Source organism: Antechinus flavipes, chromosome 1 (assembly GCF_016432865.1).
Source record: "Antechinus flavipes isolate AdamAnt ecotype Samford, QLD, Australia chromosome 1, AdamAnt_v2, whole genome shotgun sequence".
NCBI classification, from domain to species: Eukaryota; Metazoa; Chordata; class Mammalia; order Dasyuromorphia; family Dasyuridae; genus Antechinus; species Antechinus flavipes.
In genome coordinates, this window is record NC_067398.1 from 52,108,444 (window position 1) to 52,135,647 (window position 27,204).

The window sequence follows — 27,204 nt, forward strand, 5'->3', positions numbered from 1 at the left end:
TTTATCTGAGGCTGGCTTTAAGAGGCTAGCTGGGGGTAGAGAGAATGATCCTGCCTTGAGGAAATACAATCCAAAAGTATAAAGGAATAATATAGTAAGTTGTACAAATCTGAGAAAAAGAGAAATGTACTTGGGATCAGATCAAGTCAACAGCAGCTGTAACATGACTGAATCTAAGGGAAGGATTTAAGACACAAACAACTGTTTTCATGATCATAAACAATTTATTCTGATTTTTTTCTTCTCCCAGCATGATATATTTCTTCCTATGTAGCCATTGGTCATAGTTTTCAGCTTGAATCATTGAAGAAACTGTAAATCTCTGTCTGACTCAACAGTTTGATGGAAGTATCCCATCCCTTCTGGCTTAGATGATGGTTCTGGGTCTGGCCAACTCTTTTTTCAGCCAATTTCTTTCTTCTTTCAGTTCAGATCAACAAATGTCACTTGGTTAAAGATTGTCTAGCACAGAGGAAGCCGAAGAAGAAGGTCATAGTCAAGGCCTTGATCAGACCAAAGCTGGGAGGAATGCTGATGACATTCTATGGAGACCATTTGTCTCCCAAGGCTTTCCCAATGAAATCTTCTCTTCTTCAGAATCAGAACCAGTCAGGTGGGAAGACATGGGTCCTCTTCCACTTCCATCTATTTCCCTTCCCTCCCCTTCATTATTAAGTCAATCCTTAGAATAAAACCAATCTAAACTTAGGACCTGACAACTATGGCTGGTCCAATACTCAGACTCATTAGGTGATCCTGAAGGACAAAGTATTCTCCAACAGGTTTAATCAAGGCATGGGTTGGTGGTCGTGGGTTCCTTTATCCTGGTGTTGTTGTGGGATGATTGATTTATGATTTCTGGATTGACAATCCCAAATCCAACCTGATGCCAGCTGTCTCCCTAAAACCAACCTCTCAGTCTGACCTCCGGAAACCTGTGAGGGGAAGGCAGAATGGGAAGAGATGTTGACTAAAACAGCTTCTCTTTCTCTTTTACAGCATTTTAAAGAGATCAGTTACATTGCCTTGTGTTCTTTTCTCCAAGATGTCCTACCTGACCAATTTATTTTTTCTTAGAACTAATTGGATCTAATCCTTAATTACTTCATTGTTTTGTAGCATAATAACTCCATATAACCTGAATTCATCATATTTGGTATTTTTCTGATATTTTATTAACATGTAGATATTTCCCCTGTAGGTTATAGAGCCAGAGCTATAAGGCTCCTAGATATCCTCTGGTCCAAAAACCTTTAATCTGAAATTAGACAACTTAAAAAAAAAGTTCTTGTAAATCAATTTAATTGATTTTCTTTACAGTTATATGGATTTTATTTTATGCATTTAAAATAATTATGCTTAGAATCTGTAGGCTTTCCCAGAAGGTCAAAGGGGTTCATAACCTAAACAAATTTAAAACCCCTTTTATCCCATTCAGCATTGTACAGATGAAGAAAATGATATCCAAAAGCTGGGAGCAACCATGAGGATATTCTAAAGATTTTGACTGTAAAAAAATTGAAAAAATGGGGAGAGCTAGGTGGTGTTCTGGATCACACATCAGCCCTGGAGTAAGGAGAGGCTGAGTTCAAATACAGCTTTAGATACTTAATAGCTATGCGATCCTGGGGAAGCCACTTAACCCCAATTGCCTTTTTTTGAAAGTGTTTTTTTTTTTTATTTGAAACACAAGGTTTTGCAAAGATGAATGCTGAAAACTATCTATGCATATGTTTTGAAAATAAAAAGCTTTAACATTTTTTTAAGTTTGTGACTTTTTCAGAATCACACAGGTAGGGGCAGCTAGGTAGCCCAATAGATAGAGAACCAGCCTTGAAGTCAGGAGAACCTGAATTCAAATTGACCTCAGACACTTAATATGTCCTAGACGTGTGACTCTGGACAAGTCATTTAACCCCAATTGCCTCAGCAAAAACCAAACAAATAAAAACCACATACAGGTAGTAAGCAGCAGAATAAGGGTTTGAAATCTGGCTCTCTAATATCAAACCTAGCACTCTTTCCATGGAATTGAGCTGTTTTCAGCTGCTTAGCAGCAAGGCAGAATGGCTACCCAAGATCACTCTAGGAAAGTAGAAAGATGGACAGAAGTTCTGGTCTCAGTTCTGCTGTCATGCAGCTGTTAATGGTGACACACTAAGACTGTGCTTTAGACCTGTTAGAGTTAAGGATAGAGAGAGGGTAGGGATAATATCAACCTTGCTCACCTCCCGAGGCTTTTGTGAGCTTCTATTTTCATATAGTACATAAAAGAACACTCTCTCTCTCTCTCTCTCTCTCTCTCTCTCTCTCTCTCTCTCTCTCTCTCTCTCTCTTTCTCTCTCTCTCTCGCTGTCTCTCTCTCTCTGTCTTTCTCTCTCTGTCTCTGTCTCTCTTCTCCCCTTTCTCTTTTTCTTTCTTTCTCTCTCTCTGCAAACCAAACTTGATTTATTTTGTTGATTATATTTATTTATTATTTATTGATATATTTAAGAAAATATTAATAAGGCAGATTAAATTCCAATATCTGTGTAGATTTTTTTCTTTCAAAAAACTTGGTGGTTAAATTGTTACCAGCACACATCTCTATTATTTTCTTTTTAACAGAAGGACTCATTAAGAAGGAATCATCTCTTAGGATAACACCATCCCAGCCGCCATTCAAATGTATCACCTCATTTGAACTATGCCACAAGCTCATGAGTAGATGTAGCCCGTATGATTATCCTTACAGAGAAGTGACTTGGCCAAAACCATACTGCTAGTAAGGGTCTGAGGCAGGATTTGAAGGGCGCAGATTTAGAAATGAAAGGGAACTTCTAAATCACTGTCTAGACTAATCCTCTCTTTTGCAGCTGAGAAAGCTGAGGAAGTAGTGAAATTAGTTGAATTGTCCAAGGTCACACATCTAGTCACTATTTGGGAAAGGATTCAAATTCAGCACTTCTTGACTCCAGTACTATCACACTATCCACTTTGTCACCAAGCTGGAACTTATAAAGGAAGAATTAGGAGCCCTAAGTTCAAATGTTGGATCTGTTATTAAATTGTTCTGTGATGCTGGGTGACAGATTTTATACTTTGGGGCCCCACTTACCTCACCTAAAAATGGGAATAATAAACTCTTTTCCTGCTTTTCCCCAAAGTTTGTTATAAAGAACAAATGAAATCATGGATGTCAAAGTACTTTGTGGATACCAAGTAAGGTAGGGATTACCATTGTTATAATGAGAAGGCTCTGCCAGAGCAGTATACAAGCATGAAAAAAAAAAGAGTAAAAAAAAAAAAAGAAAAGAAAAGAAAAGAAAAGGAGTTATAGGATTTAGGAAATTTTTAAAAGTTACCTATTAGTCTTATTTTCTGAAAGAGGGGGATGAAACCCTGAAGGACGCTGTGAATCCGATACACTGTTGAGGAACAAAAGCAGGAATCATTATAGTTATAGATTTAAAACTAGAAGGATTCTAAGAGGTATAGAGTACAACACAATAATTAAGACAAATGACCTTCTTACCAATCCAGGGTCCCCTATTCCCTTAGGACCACATGTCTCTGAGATATTCCCTAAGCTTTCTGTGGCGTTAAAGGCAGAGCAATAACTAGGGCAGGGTGACTGGAACTTTGTCATAGGGCGCCATTCTCTATGAGGCAGCTTACTTTTTTCCTGTGGTTTTCCTTTGGCCCACTGCCCCCAACTCCTCACTGTCCCCCACAAACCCCTATCATTGAAGGGCAACTTCATTAGGGTGTTACACTCCAGTTCTTTTACTGTGACAATTATCTCCCCTTCTGCTTGCTGCTCTCTCTTCTTACCCCATTTTCTCCAGGAGTTTGGGAGTCAGGAATTGTTGGTTAAAGTACTTTCAGATTCATAGACCTGGCTCCTTAGACACATCTTTCCCTACCACCCAGAGCAATTCCATTAATCAAGGCAGTCTATTCTCTGTACTTCCATTCTACCCCTCCAATTATTCGCTTGCCTGAATTTGCCTCAGAAGCAAGAATTGCTAGTCATGGCCTTTAAAAAAAGGTCACAGATCATAGTCTCACTTGACCTTACTCTTTAATGTGGAGTGGGACAGCAATTTCTTCTGCTTCTGGACCCACGTTCTAGGTAGCTGCTAGAAGCAACAAGATGGGGTGACCTGGTTACAGCCACATGTCTAGTATTCTTCTCAAAATACAAAGGAAAGTTTGTATCGAGTGTCTTTCTGTCCTCCCCCTTAACACCCTTCTCTTGGCTTTGGTCTCATGCTCTCTCCTTTTGGCTCTATATTAAAGTCTGCTATCAGGAAAACCTCTGAAAAACTCATTTATAATGAACTTATAAACCCCCTGGTGATGGCTTTTGGATGCTAGCCTTCCTACAGGGTTGACATTTTGTCAAGCAAGAAAGTCTAAAAATCAGTCAGATTCTAGAGTGGTAATCTAGAGTTTAAGTTAGTTTGGCATTATTGCTATATCCCATTAATATTGTGGGATCCTCTTGTTGTTCATGTATGTTATACATTGTCTTCTGGTTATCTGTGCACATATCCTTACCTTCCATGCCAGATTGCAACTTCGGAGAAAAGAAATTATATTTCCTTTATCTTTGTCTCCCCCATAGTACATGAGACCTTGACAAATGGAACCCAATGAATACTTGTTGAGGGAACGAATTAATGGATTTTTGAATTGCCGAGAAATTAAGAGCTACACATCGTGCCTAACTTGAGTAATTAATTTTTTCAGGTATCTCTTAACATCTATTTCTGTGTTCCTTTTTCATTTTAAGCTGTCCTTTTTATGTTATTCTATTCAATTTTATAAGTGCTCTGAAATTCTTTTAAAGACATACATGAGATATAAATCCTAAGTGAGGAAATAAATACCAGTATCATAACATGGTGACTTCTGCACTATGTGTCTTGGACTAGCACAGTTATAATATGTGGGACCACCCATATCCATGAGTACTTAAAGTCTTATTTACCTAGGCCAAAATATATTCCAACCGTCTCCAGAGAAGCAAAGGTTAGCAGCCCAACACCCAGAGACATGAACCAATCTGGAAAGTCAAGCAAAGGAGAATGTGGGTTAGTGTTTGTGTGAGCTCAGACAAACCTCTCTTGCTTTTCCTCATTTCTCCCCAAGCTGGTCTTACCTGCATAGTAGTGATAACAGACTAGCACGGACCCAATAGCAAAGCAAAGGAGGACAAAATGGAAAAATTCATCTGAAAAGGCAAGAATCAAAAATTAATCTCTGGTCCGCTCACTCAGCCTGACAACAAAAATTATCCCTTTAAATAACTAGAGGAATTGCTGTATTTCCAATATGGAATCTCCAGTGGATCACTGACTTTACTATCTGTAATTATAAACTCCATGAAAACAGAGAACATGTCATATCTAAAAATTATCTTTCCTAATATGCTGCTCTGCACACGTAAGCCTTTCATAAATGTTGGCTATATCTAAACTCATGTTCCACCTGGGAATCTCTGGACTTTACTTTCCTTACCTGTAAAAATGTAGGGGTTGGACTAAACAGCTGCTAACATCTTTTCTGGCTCAAAATGAATATTATGACTAAAGGAAATCCTGCAAGCTTATGAATTCTGCTTTACCAACTACTGCCCAGACCCTCAATTAATGCCAACATTTTGTCCCATTCCTATTTTATTTACATCATATACAATTTTCCTTTCCTGACAGAGAATCCTTAGAATCTTAGAATGTTAAGAGTAAGCAAAGACCATATCTAATTCAATAGTGTCAAACTCAAATTGAAAGTAGTACATTGACTAAGAAAACAACAAATTAATATTATCTATGTTGTATTATATTTTTATTTAGTTTTTTTTAACATTTCCCAAATTTAGGAAATAATATTTCCCAAGATAATGCTTACTCTGGAATTTGACCCCCTTGATCTAGTCTAACCAAAGAATTGAATATAAGTTCAGACTATAGCCATCCTTTGGAGTTGAAAAATGTCATCAAAACTATTTTTTCCAAGTTTCTTCCAACTTTAGACCTTCTCAGGGATCTCTCCATCCCCTAATCTTTTGGTTTCCATAGTTCTGTTAAATTTTCTATTCAGTCATTAAATATTAGACCACAGAGGGAATTCAGGTCTTAGAAATCATCTAATCCATCTCCTTCATTTTATATACAAGGGAAAGGAAAAGTGACTCTGTCGACATTTTAAAGCTAATTAATATCTCAGCAGTATGGGAAGGTGGTCAATGTTCCCATCCCATTTTTATTACCCAAGTGTGAACCATAAACCACAATAGGATGTGGTCCACTCAGTTGAAAATTCTGACTATGAAACAATAAGAAGCAGCTTTGAGATGTGTTGAAAGTTTCCTACCGTCTTTCTTTATGTTCATTCTTCTTGCTTGAGTATCTTCTATTTCTGGCTCTTTAAAACAAAAGGATGGTTATGTTAAGACAATGATGACTTTTCAAAGAGTGGTTTTCCCTTGAAAAATTAATTTCTTTTCTTTCAATATTTTCTAATTAATTTTCTTCTTTCAATGCAATGGATGTGTCTTCTTGAGCCAAAGGAATAGCTTTGATTCATTTGGTCTGCAAGCTCATACTATGAGATAAGCCAGGGAGTGCAAGCCACCAAATAGAGTATTTAGTTGACTAAACCCATGGTAAGTTTTATTGACATTACCACTTATGCCTTTTAAGTCCTTTGATAGCATCACATACTAGCCTGTAAAGTTTCCTTATACATGTACATGCATATATTTAATTTTAAGCTCCAAATTTCTCTCTTCCTCAACTCCTTTGCCTACCCACTGATAAGACCAAAAATACAAAAAAACCCATTATATATATTCTGAGTCAAACAAAACATTTCCACAGATTGTAAAAATTCCTGAAAGCAAACACCATGTCTTAATTTTTGTTAATTTCCTCTAGCCCCTAACATCATGTTCTATATACAGTAGGTATTCAATAAGTGAGCAAATGATTAAGCTGCAAAGGCTAGCCTGCAGCTGGCAAAATTCCAGGTGTCTATAAAGTTTGATTTTAGTGCCTTCCCACCTCCTTTCTTCCCTAGTGCCTTTTTGCTCTCCAGATAGCTTGTTTTCTGTAAACTCTCCGATAAGGGGATAGATAATAATGGCTTCCAGTGGCCACTCCTAAGGGGATTTATAGCAATCACTTCAATGTCATTTTTCCTCTTTGAAGACAAAGGATCACCATCAACAATAGCTGCCATTTATATAGTACCTTACAATGAAAAAGTACCTCACATTTATTATCTCATAAGATCATTACCCATGAAATGGCTACTAAGTGAAAAGTGAAGTGATTTGTCCAGGGTCATACAGTTAACAGATGATAGAGCAAAGACTTAGACTCAAATAAAAGTCACATTTGACTAACACTACTGCCCAAGAACCCTTAAAGATGCAAGTGAAGGACTGGTGGCATGTCAGACGCTGTCAGGTAGGAAAGGAGATATTTTAAGGGACAGAGACCCCTTCCCAGTGTACCTCAAATCCCATTAAGTAGGTCCTATCTATAGGATCACCCTGTGGTGTTGTGCTACTTGCTACCCACAGCCTTTGAACGTCTCTGGCAATGTTTTACCCCACATCTGTTTTCATATCATGGTCCTCTTTGAGAACAAAGGACAAACGACAAAACCCCCCCACGACTTATATATTTACCTTCTGATGGTATAACTTCTCTTCTTCTGAGCTCTGTAAAAAAGGAATTAAACATTAGTTTCTGCTCTCCCATAATCAAACAACAATATGGAAAACACATTTTTTCTCCAATAATGACAAACTTGTAACTAGGATATTTACCTGATTCATCATAGGGTTTTATCTCTCCAGATGCATCTATCCCATCCCCAAAACAAATAAAAATTATCAGTATTTAGCTATCATTATTACATTTTTTAACATATATAAACTTTATTAAAAATAGGTTGCAAGTGAAATACAGTAGAAATGGGAAACTGCAAAAGGTTTTATGCTTTTTTCCATAATAATATATAAACAATTATGAAACCACTTTCATATATATTCACATTTTATTGGAACACCCAATGATGGCCAAATCTATCTTTGATTAAATCATTCATGGTTTCTAGATATGAATTATAATTGCATCTAATCTTATTATTATAGTATGTATAAATAGACATTTATATGGTGGTTTTCTTGCTTTCACTATTTTTTTTTAAGTATTGAAAGGAAACATGTTCATTCATCCATAGCATTTAATTTTAAGGAAAACATTTTAAGTAGCATACTATTCAGGAAACATAAGAGTTTTATACACACATACACACATATTGATGAGCACTGAGTAGTTGTCAAAAACATGAAGACCTAGGTTTTTATAAAAATTGCCTAGACGTCCTATAAAGTGACTAATGGAAACTGTCTAACTGCAAAGAACCAATTGATGCAGGATTTCGAACAAGAAAAAACAATTATTTTTAGAGTTTAATAGATAATGAATGCCTAGATTATGCTACTATTAAGTTAAGAAGCAGTGAGTTCAAAGAGAAATTAAAGCTCATTTTCTTTTTAACATGAATAAGTTGCTTTTTCTAGGACATCAGACTCAATTTTATTTCTTTGCCTCCCAGAGAAACAAGGAATTTTTCTGGTCATTCTTACTATATTGTTACTATATTTCCAAAATGATGATATTAAGAATTTATTGTTACAAGATAATATATAAAACATATTATAAACTTGAGATTACTGTATAAAATACAAATAATAATCATGGATAACAGTTATGTAGCACTTTGAGGTTATATGTGTTACTTTATCTGATCCTCACAACAATCCCGGGATGAGGTGCCATTATCATCCCCACTTTACAGATGTGGAAACTGAGACTGAGAAGTTAAATGACTTGCCCAGGGTCTTACCACTAGCAAATGTCTGAGTTGAGATTCAAATTCAAGACTTCCTGATTACAAGTTCAGCATTTTTTCTAAGTTACTTTCTAAAAGTGAGTTACTAACATTCCTCTGGAAAGCACTCTGCTGATTATTTTCTTGCCAAGAGGATTTCATTCTGGCTGCTTCTGAAATCATGGTAATCTTTCCTCATCCACCCAGTGGTTAATGCTGAATCACATTAAAATGATTTCTTATTAATTATCAATAAATTACTTACTCATCAGTTAATCAACTTATTAATTTTGTATTTACCTGTGTAAGAATTAAATTTCCTCCTCTCCCCAACAGAAGAGGGCAAGAGTTGCCTGATTTTTGTCCTTATATTCTTAACAATTAGTAAAGTAACGTACTATATATATATTTGTATGTATGTATGTATATAAAGAGAGAGAGAGAGAGCACATATATGACTTGGAATTAAGAGAGAGAGTGAACATATATGACTTGGAATTAAAAAGTCCTGAGTTCCAATCCAACCTCTTACTGTAGCTGTGAGATCCTGGGCATATTACTTATTGTCCCACCCTTGGTTTCCTCACCTGTACAATGAGGGGGTTGAATTTGATGGTCTCCAAGAACATTTCGAGCTCTTCATCTATGATCATTTTCTCCCCATGAGGCAATTGGGGTTAAGTGACTTGCCCAGGGTCACACAGCTAAGAAGTGTTAAGTGTCTGAGGTCAGATTTGAACTCAAGTCCTTCTGACTTCAGGGCTCACATTCTATCCACTGCACCATCTAGCTGTCCCTCCATCTATGATTTTATGAAATGTCTGTTGAGTTGATTTGAGTTACCTCCATAGAGCTGAAGTTCATCCTTCTTAATCACTGGTTCACCTTTGACAATATCTGGATGAGAACAGAGGCATTTATTATGCAAACTTATTGTTATTTAAATAAAAAATATTAAGCAAAAAAAAGGTACAAACCTTTTTACTAGGCACCCAGAGAGAACACAGAAATGGCTAAGCCTTGGTCCCTGTCTCCATAGAGTTTACCATCTAGCAATAAAGAAGAACCATGAACCCAAGTAACTGGAATGTAAGGGGAAAAGTGAATGGGGAGAAAATGTGATCGAGAGATATTCCATCTGCTGGGGCTCAAGGATAGAATCACAGTGTCTAGCCATGTCTTAAAGGGTAGAATGGGATTGGATGGGAAGAATGGAGGAACGAGAGCATTCTATGCTTTGGTTGGAATGGTTGGCAATGGTTAGAACCTCTAGAAGTTATCAATCCAAGGGGGAAGAGAAGACTTGGTCTGTTCAGTTGGAAGGTATGTTTGGGCACATTGTGTTCAGCTCAATACGAGGAAAAACCGACAATTGGAGCCTTCCAACCATGGAATGGATTTCCCTCCCAGGGAGAATTTCATCAGGTGACTGCCTGTCAGGATACTTATAGAAGAGATTTCTGTACACAGAAAAGCTCTAGTATCTCTTCTAAGATTGGGGTGACTGGGGCTTTGCAAGAGGAAGCTAAAATGTAAAGGACATTGGGAGCAGTTGTGATCGGAAGCTTTAGCAAGTTAAAGTAATTAAAATAAGTTAGCAAGAATAATCCACCAATTCAAATACGGAAATATATTTGGAAGGATTGCGCATGTTTAGCCTATGTCAGATTGCTTGCTGTCTTGGAGAGGAGGCAGGTAAGGGAGGGAGGGAGAAAAATTTGGAACACAAAGTCTTACAAAAATGAAAATTGAAAACTATCTTTACATGTAATTGGGAAAGTAATTCAATATACTATTGAAAAAATTTTAAAAGAACACTTTGAGTCAATTATTTTCTCCCCTTTTCAGCAATATCTTACTGAATCAAGTGAATCTTAGACCTGGATCATCTTCTTGTATCCTGAGGGGATGGTCATCCCAGCAGCATCCACCAATGGCCCAGCATGCTTGAGTCTCTCCCCATATGGTTACTTCTGTCCAAAGGCCAGCGATTTTTCCCTACTCTTCTACCATCTCCCAATTGAATATCTTAAAAAGTTGAAATGGGATAAACTTTCTGCTCTGTCTAGTGCAGTATCACAGCCATAGCTCCATTTCCAAATCCTAATCTAGGGCTTTGATTTTCCCCTTCCACTCAGGTCAACTTTGACTATTTAGCGAGTCACTATTAGCGAGCTCACCTGGATGGGGTTTTCTGTTGATCCCATGGAGTTGGTCATCATCACTGTCTATAAGAACAGAGTCCAGATTTGAGAATAACCACAGAAAGTCAATAAAAATTTTTAAATTAAAGAATAATAAAAATGTTAAAAATAAAAACAACAAAATTACTATTAAACAACCACAACATCAGGGCTATGTTTCATGAAGACAAAGAACACAAGGCAAGAGGTATATGGAATGGAACAAATGAGAATATTGACCTTTTCAAGTAGTAAACTATGCTCAAAGCTTAAGGAATCCAAACAAAGGATTATTTACTAATAACAAAGGCTAGGGAAGGGATAATTGACATAATGTGGTGATGTAAGAAACAGAAAATATTAATAAAAACTTTTGAAAAGTAGATTAAAAGTGAAAATTGTTTTACCTGATGATGATGACGACGACGATGATGATGATGATGAAGAGGATGATGATGAAGGTGGTGGTGGTGGTGGTGGTGGAGACGGAAAGCAAGAAGAAGTATCATTTGTATATTCTCCTTTTGAAAGAGGATACTCCCTTTCTTTTTCATGGATTTTGGTTTCTTTTTCTGTGAAATATGTAAGATGGCAGACTTTAATCAGACCTACCCTCATCCTCTTACATCAGAAATCAGGGATTGCTACACTATTTCTGGCTTTTTCACCCAATCAGGAGTCCTCTTGAACTTTGGTGAGCAGAGGCCATCACAGAGGAAGCCTCAATTTCCTCCTCTGTAAAATGGGAATAATAACACCAGTAATATAGACTTACAAATGAGTTTATACTATATGATCCACTTCTAAAATCCCAAACAATCTAAGGAATAATTAGCTTACTGATTATTTCATCTTTGTTTCTGTCCACAACTACAATGCATTACGTGACCTTGAGAGTCTTTGGAAGTCTAGTGAGCAAATAGTGAGAACATCAGATGGTTCTAAGTCCTTATTTCCACCTGTACTCCCAAATCTTTGATCCATCCCACCGTGGCTTTCACCAGTTGGCTGTTTAGTATGACAAATCCAACAATTACTTAAGAAACATCCATGGTGGGCAGAGCACTGTGCTAAGGACTATGAGAATATTTAGATAAGTATTTAAATAAGACTTGGGGAATCTTATGGCCACTGGCCTTATCTCCCTTAAAGGGAAAGGGAACAGAACAATTTTTTTCCAATAATCCCTATTCCTGAACCATAGTGAGCCCTCTTTGTCTAGACTTATCCCAGCCCCAACCCATTGAGGAGCTCCAAGATTCCATCCTGGGATAGGATTAGAGCCCAGGAAATATCTGCATCTGGAACTCATAAGGAACTAGGTAAAGGAGAACAGCCCTCAGATCAGATCAATGGCAGTGGAAAGATACACTGGGCCAAAGTCATCCTTCCCCATTCCCCCCAACAAAGAGCTTCTTCCTCCAAAGATCCTGTTATGTGGCCTTTGTCTTTTGGAGATCAGAGGTAGATGTGGTTGGTCTAACCTGGTTGTTCTGCATCTTCCTGGAGGGGATCATGCTTATCCCAAGGTGGAGGGGGTGTTCCTGAAGTAGCCATGGCTTTCTCTGCAGAATAACAATGATAGAGTTATGTTAGAGTCTTCATTTCAGTTTAGTGCTATGCAATGCCATCTGGAATCTTTAGAAGGAAGAATACTGGACAATGGATTCAAATCTTAATTTTGACATTTAATCCCTATGACCTGGGCAAGTCCCTTCCCTTGTATAGGAGGGAAAAAGTTAGATGACCCATATAGAGATGGAATAAGCATTTTTGTAGCATCTACTGTATCTCAGGCACTGTTCTAAGCACCTACTATGTGCCAGGCACTGTGCTAAACATTTTACAAATAGAATCTCATTTGATCCTCATAACAACTCCAGGAGGTAGATACAATTATTAGCCCTGTTTTAGAATTCTGGAAACTGAGGCAATTGTTTCATGGTCATATAATTAGTATGTATCTAAGGCCAATTGTAAATACAGATCTTCCTGACTCCAGATTCTATGCATTGTGTACTGTGCCACCAACTGCCTCTAAAAGCATTTCATAAGCCTTAAAGCCCTATATAAATGTCAGCTATGGTTGTAATTTGTTGTTGGTATTCCTGAGAGAGACAATATGGAGCAGTGGGGAAAGTGCTGAAGTCTGAGTAAGATAAACCTGGCTTCCAGCCTGATACTTGCTAGCTGGGGAAGTCTCATCAGCTACCATAGATTCAATTATGATTTCTAATTTTAATATGATTCTAAGATCTCCTTGTCATTACAGAGTAGACCTCAGTTTTCTCTTCTATAGAATAGGGATAATAATGCCAATAGTATAGCTCTACAAATGAGGAATACAAATAAAATAAAAATTTATGCAAAATAAACATGCCAAATTGGATGTCCTATAGACATCTTAAACTCTACATGTCCAAAAGGGAGTTCATTATCTTTCTTCCCAAATCTCTCCTATTCCAAACTTCCTTATGACTGTTGAGAGAACAACCATCCACTTGGTCAAAAAGACATCAAACCTAATTGTTATCCTTGACTCCTCACTCTGTCTCACTGTCTCTTCCCATATCCAATCTATAGCTTCTTTGATACATTCCCCTTTCTTTCTTTGGACACTGCCATCACTATGGCACAGGCCTCCATCACCAATTGTAATTCCCTCTCGCCTTCCCAGTCCAATCCATCCTACACTTAGATGTCAAATACCATAGATTGAATACCTACTACTATATGTGTCATATATATATGATAAATTAAGAGTAATTTCAGAGAAAAGATGCAGAGATTAAGGACTATGAAAGTCTTTTTTGCAGAAGATGCAAATTTAGTTAAGACTTTAAGGAAATCAAAAAAACTAGGAAGCAGAGATGAGGAGGGAAAGAGTTCCTGACCTAGGGTTCAGCCAATGAAAATATCTGGAGCTGGAAAGAGGATTGTTTTGTTCAAGGAAAAGCAAGGAGCCCAGGGCTACTGGATTGTAAATGGCACAGAAAGGAATAAATTAGAGAAAGATTGAGAAGTTAGAAAGGGGCCAGGCTATGAAGGGCTTTAAAAGCCAAATAAGATTTTATATTTGACTTTAGAAGTAATAGGGAGCCACCACAGCTTATTGAATAGGGGAGTGACATGGTTACCCTTACATTTTAGGAAGGATGGATTGGAATAGGGAGAGACTTGAGGCAGGGAGGCCATGCAGAAGGTATGTTATAGTTATTAATTATTATTATATTATATTGTATCATCTTGTGTTATCATATTACATTATATTATGTTATATTATATTGTATTATGTTGTTATGTTATATTATATCACATTACATTATATTATATCGTATTATAGCAGCATATAGAAAAGGAGAGAGAGAGACTCAATGAGAGAGGATGGATACTAAGAGTGGGGTCATCTAGAAAAGATGGACTGGTATGTGATCACTTGTAAATATAGAAGGATGTGCTTTGTCAAGAAGGGTCATTGTGTGAGACAGAGAAGAGTAACTAATGGCAAAAGAATCTCAGTGAAGGGAGATGTGGAAGGGGGAGAAGAGAAGGCTCTTAGTGAGGGGCTTCAAGTATTCAGTGACGTAGGAGTCCACATACTCAGCTGAGAGGGTAAAAGCAAGGGGAGTTTTAGGAGGCCTGAGAAGGGATAAAAGACATTTGGGGAAGCACCTGTGGTGAACAGAATCACAGATCAATCAGAGAAATGTCAAATTAAATTTCCTAAAGCACAAATCTGACCAGGTCATCCTTCATCAGTGATTCTCTATTATCTACAGGAACAAGTATAAAATTCTACATTTACCCAAAATCCCATCCCTTCTTACCCTTCTTGTCTCTATATACTTTACTCTCCCCCATATACTTTTCAATCCAGTGATTCTGGCCTCCTGACTCTCACTAATGAAACACTCCAGCTTTTCACTGTGCAGTTTCACTGGTTTTTCCCCATGCTTGGAGTGATGTTTTTGTTTTCATCTCTCCTTATCTCTGCCTGTTTGCTTCCCTAACTTCCTTCAAGCCGTAATTAAAATGCCACCTTCCACAAGAAGCTTCCTTAACCCTTCTTAAGTCTAGTGCCTTCCCTCTGTCTATTATGTCTTCTTCATCCTTCATCTAGCTCACAAGTTATCTCCCTCATTAGACTGTAAGCTCCTTGAGGAGACCATAGCATTTTGTCCTTTTTGTGTTCCCAGTGACTAGCGTGGTGCCTGGCATAAAGTAGGCATTTAATGTATATTTATCGATTGATATCTGTAATACCTAACTCATAAGATCCCAAAACAGGAAATGGATAAAATGTTCTGAGCAATTTTTGAAGGCCTATATGCATGTAAGCAATATTTACTGTGTCACCAAACACATTAGCTTTCTTCCTTTCTACATCATGGATTCATATCATACACAGATGTAATAAGCAGGCCATCTGGGTTTTCATTGAACTCAAAGCTAAAAATGTTTTTTAATATTAATTTTAAAAATTTTCAATTCCAATTCTCTTCCTCCAGCTTTCCTCCATTCATTCAGAAGGCAAGCAATTCAATGCCCATATATATATTTATTATATATATATGTAATATATATGTGTATATACATATGTATGTAATTTTGTCTATACATATATAATTGTATGTATGTGTGTATACACATATGTATATATGATGTGTTTTATGTAGATATATGTACATGCCGTGTGTGTGTGTGTGTGTGTGTGTGTGTGTGTATACATTATACCATCATGGAAAACATTTCCACAAATGCTAAAAACGTTCATCATTGCTAGCATTTCTATAGTGCCTCCCTAGACCTCCCTTTTCTCCTATGAACTAATTCAGAATAGATGAATTGATTTATACACAAGCATTTATTAGGACTTATCATTTATCTGTTAGACACTGAGCTAAGCTCTCAGGGTACAAACAAAGGAAAATAAAACTCACAAAGTTTTTTCTCCTCAAGTAGCTTACATTCTAATGGGAGCTAGAATTTGTAAATAAATGAAGTAGATTGTGGTATTCTCTTCTTTTGTATAATATATGATGATTCTTTGTGAGCAGGTTTCTTGGGGAGGTTTCTGGAGGCAGCCTGAGTTTCAGTTCAATATAATAATCACCCCAAAAGCAGCCAGGTGTTAAAAGTTCAAATCTTTTACTGTGTCCTTCAAAGTCTTGAGCTTCAGCCCCTCCGAATGTCTCCAGTCAGCACAAAGGTGGAATATGGAATGAATCTGTCTCTGCCTCCGAGAGTGGGCTTTGGTCCCTGGCCCTAAGAGCTTCTTGCTTATATGCTGTACACTGAGTACACACCAATCATTATATCACTGGGAAACCATTATTTGTTGTAGGATTTAATCAATTCTAAACTAGATTTAAACATTGTCTCCTCAATTCCACTTAGTACCTTGTTTCAAGTTCTGGCCCATAACATCTCCTTGTAGGATCAGATCAATCATACTGAACCATGCTAAATTAGATAATTATTGTCTCTATCAATTCTAATGACTTAACACTTTGTAAGGATTCCAACAGTAGATGGAAATAGTTTTAGAGAGAAAGTGGAAACTGGAATTCAAGTATTCTAAAAGTCTGAAGGAGGAGTGCCAGCCTATAGAGCAGGCAATCCAAAGAAAGGCTTGGAGATTTAAAAAATACTAAATAGGTCAGCAAAGATTGACCACGGAGGTTATGGAAAGGAGTAATATGTAAAAAGATTAGAAAGGTAGGAAAAGACCTGCTTAGGAAGTACTTCAAATGCCAAACAAAGTTTATAGAGTTCCTAGAGATAATAGGAAGCTACTGAAATTTCTTGAGGAGAAGAGTGATATTGTCAGACCTGTGATTTAGGAAAATGACTTTGGCAGCACTATGCAGGATGAATGAGAGAGGGAAGAGATCAGAGGCAAAAGCCCAATTAAGAGGCAGTTGTAATAGTTGATGGAGTGAGATGATATGGGCTTGATTTAGGGTGAGGACGTGAGGAGGGAACTGTGTGAATGAAAACAAAAGAACATCTCCAAGATATGTCTTCGAGTAGACAATAGGATCTTAAATTAATTTGAGGTCCAAGGAACTTTATGGATATAGGACAGGGGGTCTATGAACTTAGATGGAAAAATGAAATGCATCCTTATTTTCTCTTACTTTTAACCGAAATTTAGTATTTATTTCAATTTGGAATTCAGACAACCAAACTTAGTTGTATTAGCAGTACCACCAGGTGACTTTGTCAAAATAGAAATTACAGAGATTTCTATAACTGTGTTGCTGATGAGTCAAAGTATCAATTATACGCTCATCACTATTTTGAAATGACTACAGTTATCAATCTGCTTGTAGGCTTCTTGTAGATAGAAGATGGTTTGAGCCGAGTTTTGAAGGAAACATGGAATTTTAAGAGATTACGGATCCATTTCCCCCCACATCTTTCTAGGCTCATTCCCTTAAGCCACATCATATAAGATTAGTCCACTGTACCCCAAACATTGACCAGCATGTTGAGGGCTCTTCCAGGAGATCCCAACTTTTGTCCTCTAGTTCTGAGCACTGGAGAGCAGGTCCAAGCCAAGTATGGTAGGTAACAAACAGTAATTACAGTTATGCATGACTTATATATAGAACAGATATAATTAGACCTTGACAATGACACAAGGGAAGCTAATGGAGCTCTCTCAGATTTAATAGTACATTCCTCAGACTCTTGGGCTATTTTAGGCTTCTGCAGGATTTAGTTTCTCTAACTGGAGTCATGTGAAGCTAGGGGTGTGGAAAAAAATTAACACATGGTTCCAGTGCCTAGGAGATTAATAGTGTGACCTTCACTTTCTGCCCTATATCCTGCTTTTCAATGGCCTTTCCTCCCCTTCTAAGAGTTTAGGACTTTTTTCTCCCAACAAGATAAAAGAACATGATAATTTTGAGTGACCCTGAATACTTTCTTTGTCCCTGAAATATTTACATTTTAAGGAAGATAGGGAAAAGAAAATGTTAATGAAAAGAAATGGCGAGGAAGGAAGGGAAGGAGAGAGGAACGGAAGAGAGAGAGAGAGAGAGAGAGAGAGAGAGAGAGTAATAATTTGATATAGTAGATTGATAAATGCTAAATAAAGGTCAATAGATACCAGATAGCAAAAGATTGGGAAATAGACAAATGATAAAGATAAAAAGTGACTGATAAATACTAGATAAAAAGAAATACAGACAGATAGAAAGATAAAAATAGAGAAAATAGAGATAAATAGTTCAAATCCTGCAATTCCATGCTATCTGTAATGGAAAGTGCAATGGAAATTTACAGGTCTTATAAGAGGTCAAGGAGATCTGGTTCTACCACAAACTCTCTAGGTAAATTTGGAGAATGGCTCCTTTTCCTGGGGCTCTTTTTTCTTAAATGCAAAATGATGGGGCTGGATTAAATGATCTCCGAGGTACTTTTTAGCTCTGAGACAACAGGCATAGCTCAATTACTATGATGAGCACCTAGGTGGTTCAGTAGTTAGAGCTCCAGACCTGGATTCAGAAAGACTCATCTTCATTGGTTCAAATTTGCCTCCCAGACACTTATTGGCTGTGTGACTCTGGGAAAGTCATTTAATCCTGTTTGCCTCAGTTTCCTCTTTTGTAAAATGAGCTGGAGAAGGAAATGGCAAACCACTCCAATATCTTTCCGAGAAAACCTGAGTCAGACCGGAATGAAAAATGACTGAACAACAAAACTTGTTTGTATTCACCCTTAGAGAGCTTGTCAAGATTTACAAAGTGCTCTCTAGAGTCTCACCCACTGTGGTGAGTGTTACAGGTATTATTCCTATTATAGATCAGGAGCTTAAGAAAAGCAAAGCCAAAAAAAAAAAAAAAAAAAAAGCAAAGCCAGTCCCCCATATTCACAGCCCTAGTGAGTGACCACAACAGGATCTGGGTCCAGACCTTCCTGGCTTTCCTGGAAGCCCCAGCCGCCATCTACCAGCCTAAATTGCTGTGTGCTTTGTAATCTATAAAAACTGCCACCTTCACAGCTAGTCTTTAAAGTAGATAGGAGATTATCCCCATTCTATAGATTCTCCCAAGGATGCTGGGAAATTATTATAGCATGAAAGACCTCTCCCACTTCTACTCCCTCACCTCCCCTGGAGACAGGTGAGATTACTGCATGAACAAGTGGGCTCAAAGGGAAGAAGCACTTGCCCATGACCCCATGGAAAGCCAATGATAACCTAGAAGTCGGGACTATTCCCAAAGGACCCTGGAGTCTGAGAACTGATGGAAATCGTAGGGACCACCAGTCCAGTTCTCTTTATGACTAATTCTACACAGGGCCACACTTGTGTTTATGTGGAGGGAGGGATCTTTGTTTTTTTAAGCCCAGATTTTAGGCATAAGGGAGTGATTAGACTAAGAGGCTTTAGTTACTTAAAGTATGTGAGTAGCCCTTGGTCACCACCGAGAATGGGAAGGGCCTAAGGTCCACTTTGGAAGGGAATCATTAGAAACCGGGGAGGAGGAGGGAGGCCTTAATTAACATTTCCAAATCTTGAGTTGTTTATTCCCACTGGGAGGCCGTTGTTACTGACTTTTAAATATGGCCCTAGGTGGGGATGGGGGGAGGAGGTGGCCCTGCAGAGCTGCACTTATTTCACTTGTTGAATATTTATATTGCTTTTCTCAGAGTTTATTTATTTTGAGTAAAAGGGTTTCTGTCAATTTGCCCAGCTGAATTAACTTTTTCAAACCTTGAACTTGATCCAGTTCTAGCATTTGCCACCAGGATGCACCTGGACTAAGATGGCGGTAAATTATTAAATAAATTATTAAAGATAAACTCCATGTTTGGACAGCTCCACCAATAAGAAATTTTTTCCCCTGATGTCAAGTCTAACTTCCTTGTCTTGCTCCTGAGTTCTGCCCTCTGGGGCCAAGAAAAACAAATGGAATGCCTTCTTTCTGGGACGGTTCTTCAAACGTTCAAATCTTCTCTCCTCCATGACTCTCCAGATCTGGCAAGATCTCCAGACCTTTCCCAGATCCAGTACTCATCCTCCTTAAAGGATCATGTGACCCAAACTGAACACCAAACTTCAGTTTGACAAGATCAGGGACAGATCTGAATAAATGTTATATTTTTGCAGGAGTCTTCCCTTCCACCCTCCTGGTCCTTATATTACCCTTTAAAGGAGAGAAGTAGACACGTGGAAGGGGAAATATTAATAATATTACTAAAGATAATTGATAATTTTAATAATTAATAATAGCTCACATTCATGTAGCACTTTATCTGTTTGAAAATGTTTCCTCATGTTTCATGTGTCAGTAGGCTAGACAGGTTCCCCAGATGTCACACAATTAATCCATAGATTAGGACAGCAGTGAAGACTCAGGAAAGAGAGATTTGGAGTGGCTGTATTTCTGCTTCAGATCCTGGTCCTGCCAATATGCTTTTGTTACTTTGCTAAGTCACTTCATCTCTGGGTTTATATTTCCTCGTGTGTAAAAGCAAAGAATGGACAAGATGGTGGCTGAGGTCTTTCCCCTCCATATCCATGATCCTTCCATGGAAAAGTTGACTTCCAGATGAAGGTTTTGGTTTTGAAATCCCCAAGGTCTCTTCCAACTCTAATTTTCCAGGATTCTAAGAATCTAAAATTACATGTATTCAGGAGTCTTTGCAAAATTTCCAAGTTAGAGAATTTTGTCTTTGGCCCCTTAGCCCTTCCCTACTTTCACCTCCTGTAGTGGCCTGTCTCCCACCTTCTAGCATTCTTTCTATCCCAAATACTTAGAGGTAGCAGGTGAATCAGTGAATAGGGACATAGGTCTGGAGTTAGGAAGATCTGAATTCAAATTCAACTACAGTTACTAACTCTGTGACATTGGACAAGTCACTTAGCCTCTGTCTCAGTTTTCTCAAGTGTAAAATAGGGATAATAACAGTACCTTTCTCCCAGAGTTGTTGTGGAAAATTAAATATGTAATTTTCTAAGTCCTTGAGACCTACTGGGATTGTATATATTATCCTTATGGGATCATAAGGCTCCTGCTTGACCTCCATTTCTTCATTCATATAATAAATGTAAGAGTTACTTTCTCTGGCTCCCAAGGTACTGGGGGAGGATTAAGTAAGATAACAATCTGACCTTGTTTTGAACAGCACGAAGTCTTTTGCTCTGTGTGGCAGCTGGAAAAAACCAAAGTGACATTTGTTTTGTTGTTTTCAGTCATTTTTCAGTCATGTCCTATTCTTTGTCACCCCATGTGGGGTTTCCATGGCAAGGATACTAGAATGGTTTGCCATTTCCTTCTTTCCTCCCCCCTTTTTTTTAGGTGAGGAAACCGAAGTAAACAAGCTGAAGTAGCTTGCCCAGGATCGCCCATCTGGGAAGGATCTGAGGTCAGATTTGTCTTCCTGACTCCAGGTCCTGGCACTCTATCCGCTGTGCCATCCAGCTGTAAAGTGCTTAGCATCCCACTAACATATGCTTGCTTTCTGATGCCAAATGCCAATCTGTCCTTCCAGAGACAGTAGATAAACTAGAAACTTGGTCCCAAGGGCAAGCAATGGCTTCCTACATACAAATACAAAGAATGAAATAATCCTCACTATGAAGGGGCTTACTGCCTAATTTTCTTTTTCTTTCTTCCGCACCCCTTCACAGTGAGGATTCATAGAATCCTCAATTGCAGAACAAAAGGATCTCTGGAAACTCATCAAGTCTGACTCCTGTATGTTTCAGAGGTGAAGAAAGAAAGAAATCAGCCTCTCCAAAATCTCACAGCAGGGGCTAAATTAGAGTTAGGGTCTAAGCTCTTAACTGACCAGTCAACGGAGCCCTCCTCAATCATCAATCAACCAAGCACTTACTATTACTAAACACCCAAGATACAGAAACCAAAACCAAAGTTGTTCCAACTACAACCTATGTAGTTTCTTTTCCTTTCAGAGGCACTAAGGTGAGGCTCCATGAATATTCTTTTAATGAGTCAATGAACATAATCCCCTGAAACCAGATTTATCCCTTGGTTTTTATTAAATTCTATCTCATTAACTGTTAGGGTGCAGTGGACCAAAATAACCCCTATCAGAATCAGAATCAGAATCAGAAAGACTCGTCTTCCCGAGTTCAAATCTAATCTCAGACACTTACTAGGATTGGTGGTGATCTTGGGCATGTCACTTTACCCTGTTCTGCCCCAGTTTCCTCATCTGTAAAGTGAGCTAGAGAAGGAAATAGGAAAACACTCCAGTACATTTGTCAAGAAAACCCTAACCAAGGTCATGAGGAGTTGGACATGACTGAAAAATACTTAACAGTAACAAAACAAATGTCACTTTGTTTTGTTTTGTTTTTTTTCCATCACCATGCACTTTATACAGTTCAGAAGAAAGACATACTGTTATCTTACTTGATCCTCCCTCAGCACCCTGGGAGTTAGAGAAGATAACTATTATATTCCTTTTATGAATGAAGAAATGAAGGCCAGGGAAAGAGGAATAGTCTTGGGTCAACCACAATAGAAATGGAGCCATTAAACATAAGAATACATAAGAATCCCAGTGGGCCTCGCTGACTTAGAAAATCACAGTGACATTATTTATGTTCCATTGTATTTTGATTTATTTTGTTCAGTATTTCTCAATTATGTTTTTGTGTGTGTGTGTGTGTGTTAAAGCTTTTTATTTTCAAAACATATTCATGGGTAATTTTCAACATTCACCCTTCCAAAATCTTGTATTCCAAATTTTCTCCCTCACTTTTCCTATCCCCTCCCCTAGGTGACAAGTAATCCAATATATATTAAACATGTGCAATTCTTCTATACCTATTTCCACAATTTTCATGCTGCACAACAAATAACGTATCAAAAAGGAAAAAAAAATGAGAAAGAAAACAACATGCAAGCAAACAACAACAAGATCCACACTCAGTTCCCACAGTCCTCTCTCTGGGTGAGATGGCTCTCTTCATCATAAGATCCCCAATTATGTTTTAATCTAGTTCTACAGCACTAAAAAGGGTTGCTGTTCATGTATTTGACTCCATTGGTATGTAATGAATAGAATGCCATACTTGAGAGCTAAAAAGACCTGAGTTCAAGTCTTAATTATCATATTTACCAGTTATGTGGACTTGAGCAATGCTAACCATAAGTTAACACAATACTTAAATAACATTTATATAACACTTTAAGTTTGCAAAGGATTATTGTCTCACTGGATGTCCACAACATTCCTGTAATCAAAATCTTTTGGGGAGCATTATTTCCATTCTATATATGGAGAAACTGAGATTAAGTAGCTCTTTGAAAAGAGTGCTGGATTTGGAGTTCAGAGGTTGTTGTTCAGTCGTGTCAGATTTTCTGTGACACCATTTGGGGATTTTTTGGTGAAAGATACTGGAAGGATTTGCCATTTCTTTCTCTAACTCATTTTACAAATGGGGAAACTGAGGCAAACAGGGTTAAGTGACTTGCCCAAGTTCACATAGCTAGTGAGTGTCTGAGGTTACATTTGAACTCAGAAATGCAATTCTTCTTGACTTCAGGCTTGACACTCTATAAACTGCTCTAGACCTGAGTTCAAATTCTGACTTTGTAACCTTCAAGAAGTGACTTAATCTCTCTGGGCCTCAATTTCTTTATCTATGGGAGAAGTAAAATTATAAGGTTTTGTTTCCATAATTGAAAAGTTTCAGTTTCACAGCCTCCCTTTCTGTTACCATAGTAGAAAAGAATGTGATATAAATTTCAGGGTCAGTACACTCTGGCTGAAAAGAGTTAAAGAATGTCTTAAGTTGGGGCAACTGGGTGGCTCAGTGGATAGAGCACCAACCCTCAAGTCAGGAGGACCTGAGTTCAAATCTGTCTTCAGACACTTAATAAGACCTGGCTATGTGACCCTGGGCAAGTCATTTAAACCTAATTGCCTCAGTTAAAAAAAAAAGTCTTAAGTTAACAGCAGTAACCACAGGTGCTGGTTAAGTGCAAATAACCTAGATTTATGCCTTGGGCAAGCTAAATTTTTAATTGAGGATGGTTAATAAGGCTCATGTGTATTAACTGCTCCTCCCTTAAGGAGGAGACATCCACCATCTTTGAACATATGATGATGTGGTAAGAGGAGGGGGGGAAACATGGAAACATCAAGGACTGCATATAGTGGAAATGTAATGAAATATAGATTCTGGAAGGGTTTTCTCCAATTCTGAAGAGGGGATGAGGAGGCAAGGGGAGAGTATGGAATGTAACTGCTGTTTTTAGCCTCTGTGAACTGCATTTGTGCCTTCTCAAAGACGTATGGTACCTGCTTCTTGCAAGAAACATGATAACCTTCCTCCACTCACTCCAAGGATTTGGATCTGAAATTTTTATTTCTAACATCTGTAAAATGAGGAAGGCACATTAGATCTAACTTCTAAGATCCCTTCTATCTCTAAATTTAGGCTACTACAACTCATTCAGTCATTGGACTGATAAATTTCTTAAGTGGGTTTGGAAGTCAGTTCTTCCTAATTCTAATTTCAGCATTCTAATCATCATACCCTGCTCTTTAAGTCTGTCTTTCCAGTAGTAAACAATCATTTAATTTCTAAGGAACAGAATGAGAGGATTGTTCTAGATATGCTAGTCTCTTCCACTCAAAATCTGTTTCTTCATGATTTCCCAAATGTGTGGTTCTGTTACCCGGCCCATATCTCCTATATGCCCCTGACCCTCTGGATACCCAATGGGCCTCACAGAAGTGAACCCAGAAGTTGGAGTTCCTGATATCCAAGCACCTATCCTAAATTTTAACCTGAAGAAGAGAAAGCTTACAGGGATCCTAATGGCTGTCTTCAAGTGTCTTACAGCCTGTAATGTGAAAGCAAGATCGTCTTATTTTTTCTCAGAGGACAGAATGAGGAAAAATGGGTAAAAGCTGTAGAAAGGAAAATTATATTCAACTGTCTAAAAATGTTCTTGTTTAATCATTCTTTCATTGTATCCAATTCTTCCTGACCCCATTTGGGTTTTTCTTAGCAGAGATACTAGGTTGGTTTGCCATTTCTTTCTCTAGTTCATTTTGCAGATGGGGAAATTGAGGCAAACAAGGTTAAATGACTTGCCCGGGGTCACACAGCTAGGAAGTATGTGAGGTCAGATTGGAACTCAGGAAGATGAGTCTTCTTATAAAGATTCCTAAAATGTTATGGATAACACTGAGTGGACCCTAGATGACACTGTATTAGGGATACCATAGAATAGATTCCATCTAGATTCAAATGAGACTTACTAGCTTCTGAGATCACTTTGAATATTAAAATACTGTGACTCTTTGAGATTCTTATCAGCTGTATTGGTGAGTTCTTGCCAAGAAACCCAAAGATTTCACCTAAAATATGAGCATAGAGAAGATTTGGGAGAAGGAAACTTTTGGGACTTATCATCCCAAAAGAAATGAATCAATCTTAGAAATAACTTTTTTAATAGTCAGGGTCCCCTTAATTTTCTAGGACTAGAAAAGAATGCTAATTTCATACATTTGAGAGAAATTTCACTTTTTTTTTTTTTTGAGTAGACACACTGGTGAAATTAGAAGGGGATTGCTTTAGAATGTCAGAGGCAGAAAAGTCATTAGTAAGAACTTAGAACATAGAATATGAGAACTGGAAGGGACCTTAAGACATCAAATGTCAGATATGGAAGGCCCTTTGGAACACAGAACATTTTAAAGTCCAAAGATATATTACTTATTGTTGTTTAGCCATTTCAATCATGTAAGACTCTTTGGCAATTATACTGGAGTTATTTTGCCATTTCCTTCTCCAACTTATTATACAGATGAGGAGACTGGGGCAAACAGGGAGAAGTGACTTGCCCAGAGTCATCCAGGTAGAAAGTATCTGAGGCCAGATTTGAATTAAGAAAGATGAGACTTTATACTTTAACATATTTAACATGTATTGGTCTACCTGCCATCAGGAGGAGGGGGTAAGGGGAAGGAGGGGAAAAATTGAAACAAAAGGTTTGGCAATTGTCAAAGCTGAAAAATTACCCATGCATATATCTTGTAAATAAAAAGCTATTAAAAAAAAAAAAAGATGAGACATCCTGATTCTAAACTTGATGCTCTAAGTACCAAATAGCTACTCCAAAATATATTAGAGATAATCTATTTCAAAAGTTCTTGTGTGTGTGTGTGTGTGTGTGTGTGTGATAGACCCTTCTGACAATCTGATAAAGTCCATAGACCCTTTCTTGGAATCATGTTTTTAAATACATAAAATAAAATATAGCATGTAAAATTTCGTAAAATTACAAAAGCATTCAAATATAGTTATGAAATTAAAAAACAAGTTTATATAATAAGCTAGATTGAGAAGACCTGATCCTAGTCTAAATCCTGTTTTATAGAGGAAGAAATCAAGACCTTTAAACATGAAATGGCTTGCCCAAGATCACACAGCCTATCAGGAGAGGAGTCAAGACTTGAACCCAATTCTCCAGCCTTAGTCCAGTATATTTCTACCACAAAACAAAAAGGTTTCAAAGTTTCTAGTAAGAAAAGTACACAAGAATAGGGAAGACAATACCCAATAATAATTAGGCTTCCCCCCTCAAGAAAACAAGTCACTACTAGTTAATTGGAAAGAACTCATAAGCAAACTGCCCTTAATCTTCCTTCCTTCCTTCTCTCCCCCCAAACTCCCCATTCCCCTCGATAACTCAGAGGAAACCACAACCCCATTGAAAAACCAGCAGAGTATCTATTGTACCTGTTCTCAGAAGCAGGGACGTTGAGTACTGCTGCTATGTGCTTCAGAGGATTGTGGCAAGGATGGGCAGGGAAGAACATATCAAGGAAGAGGGCAGGCCCATCCAAGCACCATGACGATGACGGTTCTGAATGAGCAACACATGACTCTGGCAGCTCCCTCCCTGCTGGGCCCCATACCCTGACTCATCTCTATAGTTAAATCTTGTTCCTCTTTTCTTGAGGCTCTTTTCTTCTAGGGGGGTGGGTCCCCTTCAAGGACATGGGCCACCAAGGGAGGCTGGAGCTCCTGATATCCTGTTATCTAGTTCACTGGAGCAAACAGACCCACAGGCTAGCTTCCCTGTCTTCGGGATCCCTGGATTTCTGGCCCAAGAGAGGCAGAGGC

At 38.0% G+C, this 27,204-nt stretch overlaps 1 protein-coding gene across 2 annotated transcripts; it reads right to left on the minus strand.

Moving 5' to 3' along the window:
- Nucleotides 1-204: 204 nt before the first annotated feature.
- On the minus strand, nucleotides 205-27,204 carry TMEM40 (transmembrane protein 40). 2 transcript variants are annotated; one of them, XM_051982670.1, is made up of 13 exons: nucleotides 26,818-27,204; nucleotides 21,202-21,242; nucleotides 12,560-12,640; nucleotides 11,483-11,647; nucleotides 11,073-11,120; nucleotides 9,736-9,789; nucleotides 7,823-7,858; nucleotides 7,682-7,714; nucleotides 6,361-6,411; nucleotides 5,147-5,218; nucleotides 4,976-5,050; nucleotides 3,345-3,407; nucleotides 205-935 (listed from the first exon to the last, which is right to left on the minus strand). In XM_051982670.1, the coding sequence occupies exons 1-13, from the start codon at nucleotides 26,895-26,897 to the stop codon at nucleotides 916-918; spliced, it is 819 nt and encodes a 272-aa protein (XP_051838630.1). In that variant the 5' UTR covers nucleotides 26,898-27,204; the 3' UTR covers nucleotides 205-915. The 2 variants fall into 2 exon arrangements, with proteins under 2 accessions (XP_051838630.1, XP_051838639.1); XM_051982679.1 differs by lacking the exon at nucleotides 21,202-21,242 and having other exon boundaries at nucleotides 26,818-27,200.